This window comes from Ips typographus, linkage group LG5 (genome assembly GCF_016097725.1).
Source record: "Ips typographus isolate SLU linkage group LG5, UJ_Ityp_2.0, whole genome shotgun sequence".
In the NCBI taxonomy this organism is placed as follows: domain Eukaryota; kingdom Metazoa; phylum Arthropoda; class Insecta; order Coleoptera; family Curculionidae; genus Ips; species Ips typographus.
The window spans coordinates 190,930-210,838 of record NC_138426.1 but is presented as its reverse complement, the minus strand read 5'-3'; the positions used below and the strand labels follow the sequence as shown (position 1 = coordinate 210,838).

The 19,909-nt window shown below is 34.0% G+C and overlaps 2 protein-coding genes across 2 annotated transcripts in view; both read left to right on the top strand.

Annotated features, from left to right (window-relative positions):
- Window positions 1-19,909, top strand: part of LOC145729792 (cartilage oligomeric matrix protein-like) — a 35,425-nt gene that overhangs the window by 929 nt on the left and 14,587 nt on the right. The window lies entirely within an intron of this gene.
- Window positions 1,719-8,556, top strand: LOC145729795 (N-acetylneuraminate lyase-like). Its single transcript, XM_081980718.1, has 6 exons — window positions 1,719-1,836; window positions 6,728-6,873; window positions 6,931-7,099; window positions 7,156-7,301; window positions 7,363-7,533; window positions 8,311-8,556. The coding sequence occupies exons 2-6, from the start codon at window positions 6,751-6,753 to the stop codon at window positions 8,317-8,319; spliced, it is 618 nt and encodes a 205-aa protein (XP_081836844.1). The 5' UTR covers window positions 1,719-1,836; window positions 6,728-6,750; the 3' UTR covers window positions 8,320-8,556.

Sequence of the window (19,909 nt, the reverse complement as noted above, 5' to 3'; positions counted from 1 at the left end):
TTCAGCTTGGTTTTTAAAAATGAACATAACTATTTCATATATGTATAAAGCGTAAACAGTAAGCAGTCTTTTCGACTTAAATACTCCTCGGCAAGATTGTAATGGTGACATTTTATAAATTATTCTTAATATTCGCTTTTGAGTAACGAAAATGTTTTGAGCTTTAAAGTTTATTCCCCAAAAATACCAAACCATATTTCATTGTAATGCCCAGTAATTCCTTTGTATTCTACGTCAAATTCTAGACATTTTCATGCATTAATGTCATATACCTATCTGTTTCTGAGATATTTACCATTTTATGGAAAATTTGATATGTTTGGTTTCCAAAACATTTTTAATTTATATGTATCAAGAAAGGGTTTTTTTCTTGGTTTTTGTGTTTTGTCATGTTAGACAAAGTTTGTTCTAGGAAAGGGTGCAGAAATACGTCAAAATATAGGAGAACAACATGGGGAAAACGGTTTTGATTTTTTTGCGCCTGTACGGTTGATTTGATTGAAAAATCGTATTTTTTTCCGATCTGTAACTTGAGCCCTTTTGTGGTAAAACACGAACAAAAATGCGAAAATTTGAACTTTTTACCTGCACTCTATAAGCAAGGTCAAAACTGTGCTCAAAAATTGCAAGAATCAGGGTTTAGAATTTTTTTTTTGCAGTTTTTGATATAAAACGTGTTTCTGAGGTTTATGACAGTTACTCTGACAGTTGTCACGTGGCTAGCTAAATTATAGTCAAAATTTTACCCTTTGAGATTGACGTCAAGCAGATGAAAAAACACGCATGTCTGGAATTAGATCACAAATTTTAACCAACAAATGCTTTGAAAAATTAATGCGTTTGTAAGTGAGTGATGATCAAGTGCCTTGAAAATCACATGATCATGAGAGTTTCAATTTAATCATCATTCATTTAGTGAATAGTTGTGCTTGCACTCATTTAAAGATCTCTTCTACTCCTAATAACATAATATATTATTAATGTTTATTGATTTTGTGCTGTGTTATTGTGCTTTGCACAATACAGCGAAAATAATAATTTGACATACCAACTTCTTTGTTTTTCATAAAAGCGGTTATTTTGGTTTTACTGACCGACATTTTCTTAGAAATGTTGATGAAATAGGAGTCATCAGATGGAATTCCAGCCTTTTTCATTCGGCATAGGGTAGCAGTACTCACTTTTAAAGCCTGTGATGCTCTATCAAACACATTAGAATAATCAATTGGGATGACATCTAGAAACTGTTTCTTTTCGTAATCCAAAAAAAAGCAGCACATTTAGAATTAGCATTTGGACTTGCTCATTGTAGCGCACCATTTTTATGCCTTTGATATTTGTTTATATCAAAGGGACAGTAATTGTCAACGTTTTTAATTTGACAGGATGACAAAATTAATAACGTGCTTTTTCTGCTAAAATTGTTTATTTCTTATGTTTGATATGCGAGAAACAAAGATGTAAAAGATGACGTCATTCTCAAAAGGTAAAAATCCAACTATATCCGCTAAAACCACGTAATATCTGTCACCAATGTCAAAACTTAGAAAACGCCAAGGATAATAATGTATAATTAAATTTGTTTTGATCTACCGTTTTTTGACCGATTATTCTACCGCCATTAAATATTTTATTACACGGCACGTAATTTTTATTATTTCCAAGCATTGAAAAAATATCGCGTTTAGATCAAATCATGCCAATTTGTGTAGTTATTGTTGGTCCCTAAACTTCGGAAAATCGATAAGTGTTGTTTAGAACTTGTTTCGAATAACCTTTATTAATTTGAGTACTTAGGCGTTCTGTAGCGGCAAAATCAAGCAACTTTAGATATAGGTGAGTTCGCCTAGATCGCGTTGTTTCTATCCAAGTTGGTTAAACGTTGAACAGTCATTTCAGGGACACTCTGTATATTCAGTAATAGATATTTATTCTATTTAAAAACTAGGAGGAGTGATCGTGAATTAGGATGGCAATGGGCCTATCCCACATATCATAAATTTTTGTTTTAATGACTGGAATCGAAAGAATAGGATCAAAAAACTAATTTTTCATATTCTTGAAGAAAAAATTATGGTCGTAAATGTTCCTACATTAGTTTGAATTTGTCCATTAAATTTAAAAGATCTGTTTTGGCGCGCATGTGACGTACGTAATTCTGGGCGATTTTATTGGCTGTTGCTCGCCAACTGTTTCACTTCTTGTCGCTGATTGGTTGATAGTGTAGTACGTCACCGGCGACGGGCGTTTAAAACATGAGATTAATGTAGTTTTTATCATCATTTTTTTTCTATTTAGACTTAATATTTTTGAAAACAAAAAAATACGGGTATAATATTTTCAATCCGTCTTTGTAGTTATGAAATAAAAAAAAATTGTGGGACAGGCCCATTGTGGTCAAATGTGATTGGCCTGTTGGCGGTATGATTTACACAGCAGAAATCTTAAATAAACAAGTTATGCCAAAAAACACCGGCTCGGCTACCATTTGAATTTTCAGGTTAATCACTGTCAATTTGTTTCTTTCGAATCCTACAGATCCTTGTTGTATCAGAGTAGTTTCAGGTTGTTTTTGAGTCTGTTTAAACTCGTCTGGAAGACAAAAAAGTTGTTTTTAAAACTACACCACTTAAATATCCATTCTGCATAATGTATTCAACTTCGCCAAGAACCAGTGGGCCGATGTGAATACTTTCCCATTAAAAATGCCAAGGCAATTGGAGTTAGGCCATTTGTTTCCTAAAGAAAAGCAATTTATAGTGAATATGTACAAACAGATATTAAATATAAAAGACCGGGATGCAAAAACCATATTTATTGTATCAAAAATAATTGAAGTGAAGCAGGTAATTGAAGGCAGGAATCGAAATTCAAGTTTAGCATTCAATTTTTATGTTCATTTATATAATCTAAACATCAATAAACATGCCAATGTCATCCAAACAAAATAGGTATAAATCTGGGGAATTTTTTTGGTAACTTTTGCTTGTGTAACATATACTCCGAATGATATACAATATTTTATTTTAAAATGGTTTCTGCGAGTATTTTTCTAAAAAAAACATCATTTAAGTTTAACAACAGCTCCCTAATTTTGCTTTGCATTTAGGTTAATTGACAAAAAACCTGCCAAACATTGACACTAGGAATGTCATTAAATTAATGTTTTTGATTGAGCAGAGTATAATTTTATTTGCCGCCGGAGAATAATAGTAGGTCATTTCGTAGAAACAATCTCCAACAGAGGAATATGTCCAGCCAGTAGCCATAAAATGTCAATGTCACATGACAATTCAACCAATAAAAGCCAACATTTTGAAACAGTTTGAACAGAACTTATTAGGTTTATTTCTGGAGCAATCCGTGATTAAGTTCCGACCGTGGACGCATGCTCTAATCGAAACTTAATCACGGATTGCTGCGGAAACAAACCTATTATTCGCAGGCGGCAAAAAGTGACTAGAAACAGCTCGCCACGTCAACCGGGACAGTGATTTTTTTGGGTCATATTTAAAACCTCGTCATTTCGAATCGAATCAACATATTTTAATGAGGTTTGGACTGTCATTGGACTTGGTTTATTACACTTTAACTGCTCTTTTGCTTTAATGCACTTTAACTGCTTTATACAGGGTGTGAAAGAAGTGCAGACAAAAAAGTGAAATTTTCAAGTAGTCTTCAATTGATCAATATTTTTTTTTGGTTTTGTTTTAAAATAAAAAAGTGTTTTTTAGGTCAATATCTCGGGACGTTTTTGGGCGTTTCCCAATTAACGTCCCATATCTCAAGAAATATCGATTTATCCGAAAAACACGACATTACAGTGCTTAAGCTCGAATTAAGTTACGGCAGCAGCTTTTATGTGTCATTTTAGTTCAGTGTAGATCCAATATTATCTGTTACATAATTTTTAAAGCAACCCCATTACCAATTAGACCATACAAAGGGTGGCTAGAGACAATCAAAGTGAGACAAGAACGTGTGCAAAAAACTATTAAATTACAGTCACTTTACTAATAAATATTTTTAACTTTTTTCTTACGTAGTGACTTGTTGTCTAGGGTATTACCTCGTTTCTTAATTAATGTCATGTGTCCGAAGAAATAGCGATTTTTCCGGAAAATGGATATAACACTGTTCAATTTTGAGTTAAGCCACATTAGCAAGTTTGTATCTATCATTTAAATGCCGTTGTATGTTCAACATTTTCTGTTACATAATCTGAATACTTTTCAGGACGAACCCCATATTTGGTGAGACGTTACGGGGTGTCCAGCGACAGTGAGTGAAACTTGAAATTGTTTGCATAAGCAGTTCATCCACTTTAACTCTCTCTAAACACCCTGTATGGTTCTATCGGTCAATGAAGTTGAAGACTTAAAATTATGCAACACATTATATGGCACCTACACGTGACTTAAAATGACAGTTCAAAGCTATTGCCTTAATTCGAGATTGAGCACTGCTATGTCGCATTTTTTGGATAAATCGTTATTTCTTGAGTCATAGGATGTTAATTGGGGAACGGCCAAAATCGTCCGGAGATATTGACCTAAGCATCACTTGTTAAAATGTTAAAACAAACCTAAAAAAATATTGATTAATTGGGGACTACTTGAAAATTTTATTTTTTTTCACCCTGTATAGTACAGTGGCGGTGCATTTAAATCAGAGTTTTTTTCCATCAGCAGAAAGCCAATAAATTGATTTGAATGATAATCCAAACCCGATCAAAATCTGTCATTTCGTTTAGAAGTGACCCGAGAAAATCACTGTCCCGGTTGAGATGGCGCGCAGTTTATTATAATTCACAAATTCTGTCACTAAATTTGAGGTTTTAACACGTTTGAAAATAACATATTTTTTTAATGTCCAGGTGAGGGCATTATTTTTTATAATAAAAAAAAATAAATAAATAAAATCGTTTAAATTTCGAATTTTTATTTTCAAATAAAATAAAAATTATGTTTATGCTGTCGACAAGATTGAGACTTTGACTTGGCGACAGCATAAACTTCATAATCGTTTACACCAAGGCCGCATTCGTTTTCAAGCTCCATGGAGCGAGCAGAGCTTTTTTGACGTCACAATGACGTAATTTGACAGTTGCTCAAATTATAGTTTTGCTAAATTACGTCATTGTGACGTCAAAAACGCTCTGCTCGCTCCATGGAGCTTGAAAACGAATGCGGCCCAAGTCTCTTTGAGAAAAATGGACTATTTCTACGAGTTTATCTACTTATTTATTTATTCGTAGTTATTACTTTACGTGCTTTTTACTGTGAACAGCATTACTTTATTTGTCCATTTATTCTCGAAACTGTGTATTAAATAATCTTCAACTAAATCGGTGAGTGGAAAAACCGTACAACGCCCGGTTGGGTTGTGGAAGTGTGATCTGTTGTTGAATAGTTGTAGTTTGTCAGTTAGCAAATAAAAGTAATGTTGTTAATGTTTAAACGATTTTGATACAGCAATTATTAATTTCGTATTTATATTCTTATACATGCATAACATTATCCTTTGTACTTCCATAGGCCTCGGCACTATATCGGCCGATGCACCATGTCATCAGTGAGTTTGACGTTTTCAAAATGTTGTATTCGTATGGCTTAGCGATTAGTTGCGGGCTATCGCGCTCTCTTTCTCACCACCGCTTATTGAACGGATCCAGATTTAATACAAACGTTACCTTTTCGATGTCGAGTTTTGTGCGCTGTTGCCAGATTGCCACTTGACAGTTTGCGGTTTTTGTTTTTGTTGTGATAGGAAACTGAAAATTGCTTACCGATAAAGAGACAACTGCTTTTAAGAACTTATGAATCTTCTATCTTCATAGGTATTATTTATTGGAGTAGTTAATAGTTAATTAGTGTGTTAGTGTGAGTCATCACATAATAATATTAAATACTTATTATTGTGGTGGTTTCAAACCTAAACTTAGCTTAAGTTGTATTTAAAATTGGCTTGGAAGTGTTGATGAAACAGATACAGTGTTTTCTACAGTAAGTGTTCACCAAGGAAAAGTTGCAATCATTGCCAACATTGCCAATCTTGACGTCTCAACTATTTGCAACTCTATACCTAATGAGATGTATGAATGAACAAGTAGTTTTATTTATTTTATGATCAGTGTATTAATGGTTTAGTAAAACTTTTTTGTAGAACACATAATCATGGAGTAGTAGTATTTATCAAAAGTTAAGGAGTAAAAAAGTTTTTGTTGGTGGATTAAAATCCTTGTCTAAAGTGCTTCACAAAATGGTCAAAATATGTATGTAATTATTATTAATTATAGTTATTTGCAATCATGCAGATTTTTAAATTTAAACTAATTATAAATAGCATTATGATTGTTAGTTTTCTAGGGCCCTAACTTTTTAATAAAATATGCAATTGAAATAAATTCTTTGATTGTGCTTTTAGAGGCACAACATATAGTTAATTAGGGAATAAACCCCAATATTGACTGATATTGTTATTAAAATCTCTTTGTTAAAAAAAACTGTGTCGACTTCTATATAAGAAATGAGTAAATACAAAAGTTTGGGTTTTAATGATAAAAAAACATCTGGCAACGTCAATGTCGTGCATCGGCTGATATAGTGCCGATGACTTTATTATTTTGGTTTATTGTTTTTCTCATAAGTATGATTTTGGAATTATACTGTTTTTTCCACTCACCGATTTAACTGTATGTACTTTAACGTTGATTTAAAATGTGTAGTAAATGATGTGATTGGAGAAGGAATGTCTCTAACAATAAGTGAACGCAAAAGACTTTTAGAGTATTGGTGTACTCTGTGTAAGGAATTTGGCATTTTTGTTATGGTTCAAATTGGTGGCGCTCCACTGCAAAGTGTGATTGAATTGGTAATAAATCGTTTGATATGAAAGTTTTGGAGGATGTTCTAAGAACTAGTATTGCAGGCATTGCATGCCGAAAAAACTGGAGTGGGAGCGGTCGTTTTAATGGCAGACTTATACCACCGGCCTGAAGACCATTTAGACTTGGTTAAATACGTTAAAATGGTATCAAATAATACCGGATCGATGCCGATATTATACCATCACTACCCTAAATATACGAAACTTGACAGTACGTTTTTTTGAATTGAAGTTGTGCTAATTAACCGATTGTCAAAATGTTTATAGTTGATATGAAACGGTTTTTATTGGACATAACTGGAGAGGTTGACACGTTTGTAGGACTAATTTATACTACAGGGGACTTACAGGAAACCGTATCAGTTATGGAACTGAATCCAGAAAAATTTATTGTGTTTATGGGTACAGATGAGGTGATGATAAAAGTCAAAATATATTCAGTCAGAATTGGAAGTTTTATTAAGCTTATTTTAGGGTATGTTGGGTGCTGTTGCAAGTGGTTTTACTTGCATAATGGGTAGTAGTCTCAACATTCTGCCTAAACTGGCCGAATCAATATGTTCGTGCATGAAAAATGGCGAAATAAAAAGTGCACAAGCATCACAAACTTTACTGACCAAAGCACTGACAAATATAATAATCACGGTGCGTAAAAGTGTCAATTAGTTAACTAAACCGCGCTCTACGTCAACCGAGACAATGATTTTTTTTTAAACCTCGCCATTTTGACGCGAAAAAACAAATTTTGATGCGGTTTGGACTATCATTAAACTTGATTTTTGTATTTTAACTGATATAACTGTACTACACAGAGTACAATTTTTAACTAGTCCTCAATTAACCAAGGAAAGGGAAGTGTCGTTTAAGTCTATATTTTGGGTCGTTTTTGCTCGTTTCCCAATTAAAGTTCTGGATCTCAACCGAATATCGATTTATATCAACCGCAAAATGTCCCTCTCAGATTTTCACAGAAAATTCAATTTCCTGAATTTTGCCGAGTTAACGGAGAATTAGTTCGATAAGAAGACATTCAAACACTTTACACTATTAAAAATCTGATGCCTCGATTTGTGTTCTCTCCCATTTTACGGGACGTTAATTGGGAAACGCCCCGATATGTTGAACTAAGCAACACCATCTTATGTCTTATGTTAAAACAAGTTCAAAAAATATTGGTCAACTGGGGACTACTTACAAATGTTCACATTTTTGCACGAGTTTCTTAGCCACACTGTATAGTGCATTGTGTGTTTTAAAGTAAACGTTGTTCACATTAGCAAAAAGCCAATATATCAAGCCCAATGGCAGTCCAAACCGCATTAAAATCCGTTGATTTGTTTGAAAAGTTAAAAAAACTGTAGCCTCGGTTGAGGGCGCGCCACCCTTTATTTAAAAACAAAATCTAACACAAATCGCTTTTAGGTGAATTAGTGCCTGCCTTAAAAGCTGCAATGGCAATTATTACTAAACTACCGATGGATACAGTACGGGAACCTCTTCAAACACTTTGGGAGGGTACCGTGTTGAAAATGCGTGAAAAATTGCGGGAGATTGGAATTATTTAATTTATCAAGACAATATTCTGTAAATTTTTTTTTAAGAAAGTGTACTATCCACTATAAGTATGTACGGCATTATGTAAAATTATTAATAACGAGGGTGAACGTAGCAGCGATATTTTTATTTCAATCTGTAATATGTATGATTCTTTTTACATAATAAATTTAGTTCTAAGTTATTAAAGTATCATAGAAATGAATGGGTTGCATGATCGTGTATGTGGTTTAAAATATACACAGTGTGGCGCAATAGTGTAGCAATGTCATGTGCAGTGGCATTAAGCCTACAACATAATACTTTTTATACGGGGTGTTGCCTAAGTGGGGGCAGAATGTTTTTGTTTGTTTTTTAATGAACCCCAGCATTTTTTGCCTATTAATTTCTTATAAATTTTGCTTTGAATCAGTTTTTCATAAAATGTCAGCGTTGCCAACCGATTAAAGGCAAATCTTTATTATCGGCGATAATAGCCTAATTATTTTTAAAAAAGTAACCAAATCGGCCTAATTGGAGACAAAGCTGTAAGTAAAAGCTCAATTAGGCTTAGAAAACATTGCATCATACAGTCTTGTACACAATTTCCAAATTGGAATTGAAACTTCCCAAAAAAATCGGTTAAATAGAACACCCTGTATCTGTATTTGTAGAGTGGGGGGGGGGGGTGAGTGTAGACCCACAGCACTTAGGCCACATGTGACCCATTGTACATCCTCCCGAGTTGTCACCGTCCATCCTGCCTTTCCCAGGAAGGTGGACAGTTTACTAGGGGGCATCTCTTTTATGTCAGCAGGGGTAGGCCAAGACTCACCGAACACACACTCTCTTATTGACGGTAACTCCAGACACTCGCATAAGACATGCCCTACAGTTTCATCTTCCTGTTCACACATCCTGCATAGAGGTGTGTCCACTAGCCCCATAGTATGGAGTCACCAGCCAAATATTTCTTCGGCGCCAGCTTCCCACTGGCAAGACTGCATCCTTTGATTCCATCCCATCTCTTTAGGGATTGAGCATGGGTGTAGCGTTTGGCTAGTTCCGCAATTGTCGAAGTCATCAGGCCGTAGGTGTCACTGGATCCTAAAATGTTTAGTCCAGCCGCTTCCCTGGCTAAAGAGTCGGCAATCCGATTACCTTTGCTCCTATCGTGCCCTTTAACCCATCTCAGCGTTAGCTAAATCTTGGTGGCACTCTAGTACTAACCCTGAGGTAAACACGTTGTCGGTTCAGGGCTAATAAGGCTTGTCTACTGTCCGTGTAGATTATTATGTTTTTGCCAGAAATACCTTTTCTGGTTAGTTCTTTCGTGGCGATTGAAATACCAGCCAGTTCCGTTTAAACCACGCTGGTATTTTTTTCCCATTCAACACTTAATCGTTAGGCTTAGTGACCTAGAGTCAACTCCACATCCTGAGCCTTCTTTGGTTTTGAGCCGTCTATGTAAATACGTATTGCATTTGCAACATCTGACTCTGTATTAAGCATTACATCTTATTCCTCTATTCAATTCTCTTCAACTTTTATTAAGATATTTTTAGACCTATCTTGGCTTGTTTTGGCGCTATTTTAATTTTTCTGCATTATTACCTAAAGAAAATAGATTAATTCAATTATTGTAGAAGTTGGCGGTGGCGATACAGTTTAATTTTTTTTATTTTATCACTAATCACACTCACTAGATAGTTAATTATTGGGCGTTTAATAATAAGCAAAATTAGTTAATTAAGTTTAAAAATGAAAATAGGCGTAATTTTACTCTTAATACTTAATTAACTATTAAATTGCACGTTTAACTACAACTTTTACTTAAATATTTTTCATATTTATGGAAAATGGTAAACATGTACTACTTTGGCCCTTTTTTGAGTGTTGTTCGCCAGTTGTCACCAACGTGTGATCATGGACAACTTCGAAAATAATATTCAAATTAATTTAATTTATTTACTTGTTGGTTGCGTTTTTATGAAGCATTTCAAAAAAATGAAAATAGCGCCTAATCAAGCGAATATATGCATAGAAAAATCTGAGTGATATTTGAAGAGAATTGACAGGACAATAGAATGCATTGCTTAGATATAGGGTGTTCTATTTAAAAAATTCATTAAACAACTTTGAAAATTGCTAAGTTGGGCGTTCTGTACAAGATACTCTTTGTCCTTAATTTTGACTATTTTGTTTAGATAAGCTGGCAACATCGCCGTTTTATGAACAAAACTGAAAATAGTAATTTTTTTCAAAAATCATTAAATAACATCAATATGGGACTTTGTCAGACTATTGCGCCACTCTGTAGGTACGAGATATGTAGGTACTATTAAATTTTATTTAATAAAATGATTTTTTTTATATTTTGTATTTTCATTAGTTTTTTAAATAGATGTTTCCTCTTTTTGATGTGGTGGCTGTTGTGGGCCAAAAATAGTCGGAACGTCAACTTGTTTTTCAAGTACCTATAGTTCGATTTCGTAATAAGTAGTTGACTAACTTTGAGTAGTTCAACTACTTTACAGAAGTAATTACTTTTTTTTGAGTAATTACGACAGCTCTGCATGTGTATCAAGATGAACCCACAACTTTTATAACTAATTTACTTTGTACGGAAATTTGTAGTTTGGTTACTTTTTACTAAATATCTCGAGAACGGTTTATGATGAAACTTTATCTATGCTTGCAGTTTCAATGTTTGTTGGGAATTAGAAGAATGATAAGTTATTGTTTGTTTGCTAAACGGTCCTTTAATGCCATCAGGAGCGTTAACAGCAACAACGTGCGTCTATTTCTAATCAGATCGCGTAAAGGTTGCGATATCGAAATGGCGATTTTTTTTTCTCGCAATAGGAAGTGATTATTCCGAATGTGTTCGAAGAAGAAAAAAGGCGATTTGTGTGACAAATAAGGAGCAGATCGGATTCCGACGAAGCCCACATATTAATACACCGTCGTCCCAGTAAAGTACGCGACAGACCAGCCGTTAGTGTCCAGTCGTGAAGCCGCTAAGCAGCATCGTAAACCAGTTGTTGGAGTGAGAACGTAAACGGACGATTCCGTGAGATAGAACAAGATGGGTGGCGGGCCCTTTAGTGTCGTCTTTGTCCTATTGCTGGGGGCGGCCCTTGCTAGTGGACGCTGTCTCATTTGACCATCGGTAAGTTCAAGCTGCTTTTTACTTCCATTCATGTTTTAATTACCTTTTTTTAGCATTTAGTACAAACTAATTTCGTATACAGAATTCGTATTACAAATATGAAGAACGATGCAAAATTTGTTAGATGGGGTATCAAAGTCTGGGAGAACAAAAAATCGTACCTACTTTTATGAAATAGAAAATTGACTTCAATTGCAGATTAAAAGCAAAACATGTGTTAATATCTCGGTTAATACCCAATTGAACGAAATTGATAATGATCAATAGCCAACTTTCTGTTTTGTTTTTTTGAAAAAGAGTAATGTAGGGACGTTTTAAAATGTGAAAATGTAGTTATGTTTAAAATTGACATATTCAAAGCTTTGATATAATTTTGAAAATAAACAATTTTAAACAGCAAAATATCGGGTGGCAAACTAAGAATACGGCTATATTTGGAAAAGTACAAGCTTGCGACAAAAAATATAACTAAAAGGGTCAAGAATATCCAAAATATTTTTGTGTGTCGATTTAACCATTGAAATTTTAAATATTTTTGTAAAGCTGTAACATGTTAGGATAAAACGGCTTGTATGCTCCTATCTTACTTTTCTGAGATCTATAGTATGAGCGCATTTTTAAAGTTTTTTTATTTTCAATATTTTGAAAAAATGTACCTAGATTTTGGTTTTTTAAACATTTTCAATGTGCACTCATAAAAAAATATATCTCGAAAAAGTAAGATAGGAGAACATGCCGTACTAATACTAAATATCTCGAAAGCGTCAAAATTTAGAGAGAAACTTTTCAGACCAAAAATTGTTGAGATCATTTAGCAGAATCGAAAAATAGTATCAGTTACGGTTGCCGAACAAAAATCCGTTTTTGCCACTGATTTTATGTGACTAGTGGCTACGCTGGAATTACAAAAATATTTTAAAAGTGTTTCTATTGGTCCTTTTAATTATACCTCCGCAAGTCGCTTTGTTGTATAGTTTTCTAAACTATACAACAAAGTACCTCGCATTTCTAGTTTGCCACCCTATACAAACGGGTTGTGACCATCGCATGGTTACTATACAGGGTCTTTCGGAAACTTTATCAATCGAATTATTTTTATAGGGCCCAACAATATGTTGGGTTAATTTTTTTCTAAGATATCATTTGCTTCTAGGAACTGGTTTACGTTTATTATTGAATCACTTCTTAACCACAATTTTACGCACACACATAGTTATAAATATACTAAACGTATAATATATGTGACACATAATCATAATTACAGTACAAGGTGACAAAGTTGCCTTGTTTACTAACACATCTTGCAAAAAAAAAACAGTTTTGAGCTATTTTTATTTAGGTTTCTGAGTGCCGAAAAGTATGCTCTTGGTGAATAATTAATAGGCTCTTAAATTAGTAAAAGTATTAGAGGTTAGCGCGAGGATACCAGAAATAACTTATTTAAGAGAAATTTGTAGAAATACAAGAGAGGTTTTTTCTTCCAAATTGAATAGAGAATTCAAAACTTAATTTATTTTTTTAGTGACTTTTCGTCTTTCTTTAAAATTGTCCAGACACAGGAACGCCTACAAAGTGTTGTCAAAATTTTTAGAGCCATCTTGAATTTGATGATAGGGAATAGTACATACATACTAAACAAGATTAGGAAAATGAAATACCTATAATCTAAATTGATTTTATTCTATACATTAAAAATAAGAAGTGATTAAGATAGTTTATATGCTGTGTGCTGTTATTAATCTTGTGGTATTTATTACTATATTTTATTACATCCTGTACAAATTTGAATTGTCATTTCTATTATTTTTTATTTTTTTGGTTTTGTCTAAGTAATAACGTGATTCTCCACAGTTTTATTCAAGCTTTATCGTATGGTCCAAGATCAAGCATATATGTGGTTAGTAACAACAATAACAAGTGACCAGTTCTTATAATTTTCTCTTGCTTTACTATATTTGGCGAGTTCCCATTATACATATACATGATATATGGAAGAGTCTATCTGCACGTATTATACTGTCTCGTCTACCGACCCTGATTACCTCATAACGCCGGTCCTGAGTATTACATTAAAAAATAATGCGTTATTGTCACTATATTGTACAGGGTGTCCAAATAACAGTGGTTTTCGTTGTTTTTTTTTTTTGACTAAATGGTTTATAATCGTAGAGCTTCAAGAAAATAAAACATGTTATAAAAGGGGTTCAAAGAATTGCCAGAAAATATTTTCAGTTTTGGCAAATGTCCACAAGAGGGCGTACTAACAACTTTAATTCAAAAAAGTGCCTAATTTCAAAATTTTAAATACTATGGCCCTATACTATTAGTAAGAACTTTAAGTTAGAGCATTCAGTTTGGCAAAGTTAATTTTGCGCTAGTGTTAGTTTTTGCTGTATAATGTTGTATTTACCATAGTTCTCTTTATTTTGACATTAACGCTTAATTAACGCTATGTGCTACATTTGATTTTTTTTTGAGTTAGGCGGTAATAATAGACTGTGGTAGTGCTTGTAAAAAGCTCCACCTGTGGACAAAACTAAAAAATACTAGAAGAAAAGACTGAAATAGTCTAACCAACTATTTTACATCTAAAACATTCCAAATACTCAAAACTTCCATCACCAAATAAGTTAGGGTCACCTAACAAAACCGGATGTTATCAATGATTTCAGTGCCCTTCTGAATCACGAAAATAGTTTAGATGTGTTGTATCACCCTGTACCTTGTAATAATGCAGTTTAAAAGGAGAAGTCTGTTTGCGAAAAGCCGCCCATTGATTAGAACAAGGTCTTATGCTAATGAATGTGTAGGCTTCATATTGTCGTCGGATTTTTCTAAAAATGCTCGCATAATAGGTTTGGTTACATCAATTGCCTTTGTATAATACAACAGGCTGTTTTTGAAAGGAATGTAAGTGCTTTTTTTTTGACATATTTTTTTATTGATGTGGTAATTGACTCCAGATCACTTAAATGGTAGGAAATGTTAGGGTATGACAAATGCCAGCCAGTAAATGTACATTTGCGTTTACAGTTTATAAGATACTGTTTTAAATTCCGATGCAGCTTAAGAAAATCTGCATTAAAATGTCGTTTACAAGATAAGTCAGAAAATCTTCTTCTCATAGTAATAGAAAGATGGTAGAAAATAAGAGAAAATTCGATTTTAAAATTTAGACTATAGGTACTTTAAAGGTTTTTAGAAACAATAAGGAGTCATGTTTGGGTTAAGAATCATACATCAACCATAGAAATTGACTTGAAATTTGATATTTTGACTATTAAATTGGTTCTCATATTTTTTATCCTTAGATTTAACTTACTAAAAACTTGATACTAAAATAACTGAAATAGATGGATGATTAAGGGTGGGGCTGATTTTTTTCAAGAACTTTGACCGTCAATCGCAGTGGGACCAGACACTTTTCCTAATTTGTCAACTTGATTTAGAGAATGCCCCAGTACTCTTTTGATCATGCGGGATACTTATTCGCTTAAGTTACGAGTCCACTGGATCAATGTTGTACAAGACGCGTATACTGCTACTGTACTACACGGCAATAAAACATTTTTGCAACAGGAAAGTGAGTTTCCAGCGTCTTGTTGCAACATTGTTGCGATACAAATGTATCCAGTAGACCCCGTACCTTTTTATAGCAATAAATAGGGTAAACATGTCTAGGTGACACTCTTAAGAAAAAAATTTAAACATTTAACCGCAATTATCAACATTTTTTTGGAAAATTTTGAAAATGTAAGGACTGTACTAATTAATTAATATCTTATATCACAATATTAATTATATGCGTGTTTAAAAATAGTAAGTCGGTTTTACGAAAACTAGCCAATTCGATGAAACATTAATAGAATGATGTCGTTGACTGCTCAAGTTTGTTTCCTATATTAATAATTTTCCAGGAGTAATAAAGTTTATCCACTCATGTGAAATATTTTAGTGGAAGTTTTATTATATTTATTACACCAGGTGTCCAAATGATATACCATTTTTAGCCCAATTTGAGAATTGAAGTATCCCAATTATATTACATAATAACATGCAATTTGATATTTATAGTTTAAATTATTATTACATTTTTTTCTTATTTCATATTTGGCGGATACGAAGTAGGTTAATCTAAGAAATAGTTGCGCAATCAGTGCAAATGCAATACAGTGTATCAAATATGGTTCTTTATACAGTATGATTAGTGCCGCAATTTTGTACCGTCATTTTTATTAGTAAGGCGCCTACTAGAATGGCACTTGTCAGTTCCAACATCTGTCAATAGCTATTTTTTACTGATATACACGAACAAGTTACTTTGAAGCTTTTAAGTTTGAACAGTAATACCCTATGTTTATGTAAACCTTTATATTCCATTATACAGGGTGTCCCGCGAGGTAAGGGACAAAATTTCACCACATGTTCTTTAGGTGAATTCGAGTCGAAAATTCCTATAAACATGGGTCCGCAATGCTTCCTTGCCAAGATATGATTTTTAAATTTAATAGTGTTAATTTGCTGGAAACTACAATAATTTCGAAATTCTAATTTTATTTAACAAAAAATTACTACTACTGTGAAAAAAAACTGTTTACAATAATAGTTCAAAGTGCACCTTCACATTATAAGCATAGTTTAGTCCTTTTAATGATGTGGCTGATACCTGTCCCCAACACGGTGGCTTATTTTAGGTCGTCAGCGATATTATTAATTTCACGAAGCAGTTCAGCCCTGGTATGTCATTTCTCTACATACCCTAAACTCTTCATATGGGCTTTTTTTTTTTTTCTTTTTCTTTCTCAGGTGTCTGTCGGCTGTCAGCTCCAGATAGCACGTAAGCCTAATGGCTATTGTACTGTCCCCACTGTTTGTAGGTACTTTAGTTACACCAGTCCATTATCCCTGTTTCCCGTACGAGGTGAAGAAGGTCCTTGCTTGCGTGCTCTTGTCTCTCTTTCAGTACTAACTAGTTTTCCCGAAGATTGTTTGTCGCCTTTGACCAAGTGCTTCACATTCACATATGATGTGTTTCAAACGGTTTCGATTTCCTCCCCGCATACTCTGCAGGTCCAGGTTATCATCGAATAGTTTCATGGTGGACAGATGTTGTCTCACAGGTCCAGTTGCCCCTGTGAGAAGCGCTGTTAGGTCTTTCCAGTTCTTTTCCTGCTGTACTTTAGCAGTTCTTGAGCCTTATTTTTATTTGGTCCTGCAATAGCTTGCTTCCCATGCTTATTTCCTGGGTACGTCTTCCACGTTCCAGGTGTTTTGTGTTGATCCATTCTCCAGTGACCCGTCTTGTTGAGCATCTAGGTATGCCTACAGATGGTTCTGGTCCAATCATGTTTGCATTTGAGCCTTTCCTGGCAAGTTCATCTGCTTTTTCATTTCCCAGGAATGCCTGAGTGACCTGGTACCCATACAAGTTTTACCCTGTTATGTTCTGCCAGTTCCGTAATTCTCTGTAGACACTCATCTACCAGTCTTGACGATGTTTTGCACGTAAGCAGTGCTTTCAAGGCCGCCTGGCTATCAGTTATTATTAGAATTTGCTTATTTTTGTAAGTCCTTCTAATGTTTTCTTCTATGCACCATAACAGAGCATATATTTCCGTTTGAAAAACTGTGGCGTGTTTTCCTAGTGGTATGCTGATGCTTACCTTAGGTCTCTCGCCATAAACTCCTGCACCACTTCCCCTTCCTGTTTAGATCCATCTGTGAACCATATTAGACAGTCCTGGGTCAGTTTTTTCGCATTATTTACCCAGAATTTTTGATCCAGTATTACCTCAAATTTCCTCTGAATGTGATATTTAGGACACATGTAATCCGATCTCATTTCAAGAATTGGATCCCTTACTGTGTTCCAAATTGATGTTGTACCTGTCGTTGTTATGTTCCCCGGCAGGTCAATCAAGTCCCGGAGCCTTTGGTAAGCACATCTTGCCTCCCCTAAATTATTAGGTCCAGTGGAGGCAGGGGACTAATATAGCTTCCATGCTCGCAGTAGGAGTGGTTCTACTGCGAGCGTAGACCAGTTGCGGTTCACCAGTTATGCCTAGACAGGCAATTCGTTGAATCCTCTCTAGTTTGTGTATCGCAGTGTTTGCATGACTTTTGGCACCAGCTTACAGCTGCGTAAGTTATTGCTGGTCTGATCACCCTGGTGTACACACAGTGCACCATACCAGGTCTGAGACCCCATGTTTTTCCATACATTCGTCTAAACCATTGCAAATGTGGTTACCGATTTGTTTATGACCTTTTCCAGATGCTGGTTCCAGGTTAGTTTTGAGTCTAGGATGACTCCTAAATACTTAACCTCTCCCTTGAATGTTAACTCTTCACCATGAAGATAAATTGGTCCAATTCCATCCAATTTTTTCCTTCTGGTAAATGAGACGATGGTGGCTTTTGTGGGGCTTATATTCAGCCCTTCACTTGCAGTTCATATGGGCTTAATATACTTGTTAATATACTAGAGATAATTATTATTACAGCATTGTACTTTTGGCACAAACACTATTAAATTTAAAAAAAATCATATCTTGGTAAAGAAGCATTTGCGGACCTATGTTTATAGGACATTTTTGACACAATTTACCTAAAGAACACATAGTGAAATTTTGTCCCTTACCTCGCGGGACACCCTGTATATATTAATGGGTCCAATTCGATAAAACTTTTTATTTTTCAACTGACAAAACTACTCCACACCACACATTTTCCTACCTCACAGGTATACCTTACTGGCATAACCCAACCTAGGTATATTATATTGTATATTACTTATTTATACAATAATAATTTAAACTTCGATTAGTGTAACTTCTATCTAATCGTTTCTTTATGTGGTTCGAGAATTTTGCTAACGGCGTAAAATAGCACAAACTGCCAGCTGCTCAATATACTAAAGACTATGTACATACATACAAAATACACTAGCATAAGTCGTAGCTCTTCTCTTGAAATGCTTATTGAAATAAATTATTGGGTTGATCTCATATTTTCTAGGTTTGGTTCGGTATTATCGTCATAAACTTGACTTTACTTGATTTTTAGTACATAAGTACTTAAGTGGTTTTGGTTTCTTACGTCATATCCACTCAAAGTGACCCGTATAAACTAGCGCATATCTATTTTTTCTTAGGCTATAATTTGTCTTGCCAGACATTTTAATTGTATCCATATGTTAAGTTTAAGAATCTGTGGTATTATTATTCTTAAAAAAATCTATTTAGGTAAAGCTATGCCGCTTGGTTTGTAATTTAATTCGATAGACCAAGGTTTCGACGACATAATACGGCTTGTCAACGGCTAGCAATCTTTCTTGGGAAAAAAGACTATGACAATGCCCAAAAAGGAAACAGTAAATTATTATATGTGGGTTTATTTTACAACATTTAGTAAAAAGTGTGGTATAAAAATTCCACAGTTTATTAATTTGTAGGTTTTTATGACTAGTAAATGTAGCAGTTTCTCCCACAGCTTAATAGTACCTAACAAAATCAGGTGAATAAACAGGAAACAGTTGTATCTACTCGAAATTTATTAGCGACAGGCAAAGTCGGAAATATATAGGTTAAAAAATAGGTTTGGATCACTGCCATGTTTTTAATTCACACTTTTGGAAAGGTTTTCTGAAAATTAACTTATTTGTTTTCGAGTTGTAAAAATAACATTTCAAACATTGTTTCGTCCAGTGGCGAATCACTATTAGAAGAAAGACCGTGCAGCAAAAATTCTATTTAAATTTCATGTAGAAACATGGTGTAGAAAAATAATAATTGTGGGTTGCAGGACATGGGCAGCTTGGAAATGGAAATGGTGTGATCGAAATAGATAAGATTATTTGTTTATGTGTCATATACTGCAATTAATAGTCTGCGATTTATTTATATTTTTTAATTTTTTACCTTCGTTATTTGTTATTTTAACTAAACTAAGTTTATAACTCCAAACCCACCAACCAAACCAAATATGCATGTGTTGTCAAACTTATTTTTTTATTAAAAAAAAAAGTGTTATTTTTGTGCGTTATTTACAATTAACAATTTATAATATCTGAGATACCCCAAAAGTGATGATTTTCAATAATTTGCTTCTTAAAAACACAAAGCGTTAATGGCAATTTGGCAGAGGGTATGTTTAATTTCACGATACATATAATAGCACACTGTCGCAAAAACCGTATCCCTGTATCTTTCAAAATAAGCGAATAATTCGAAAATTTTAATTTGGAAGGTCATTTTTAACAAATAACGCGTATTTGTCAAGTAAAGTGTTACTTTCACAACTAAATATCTTAATACT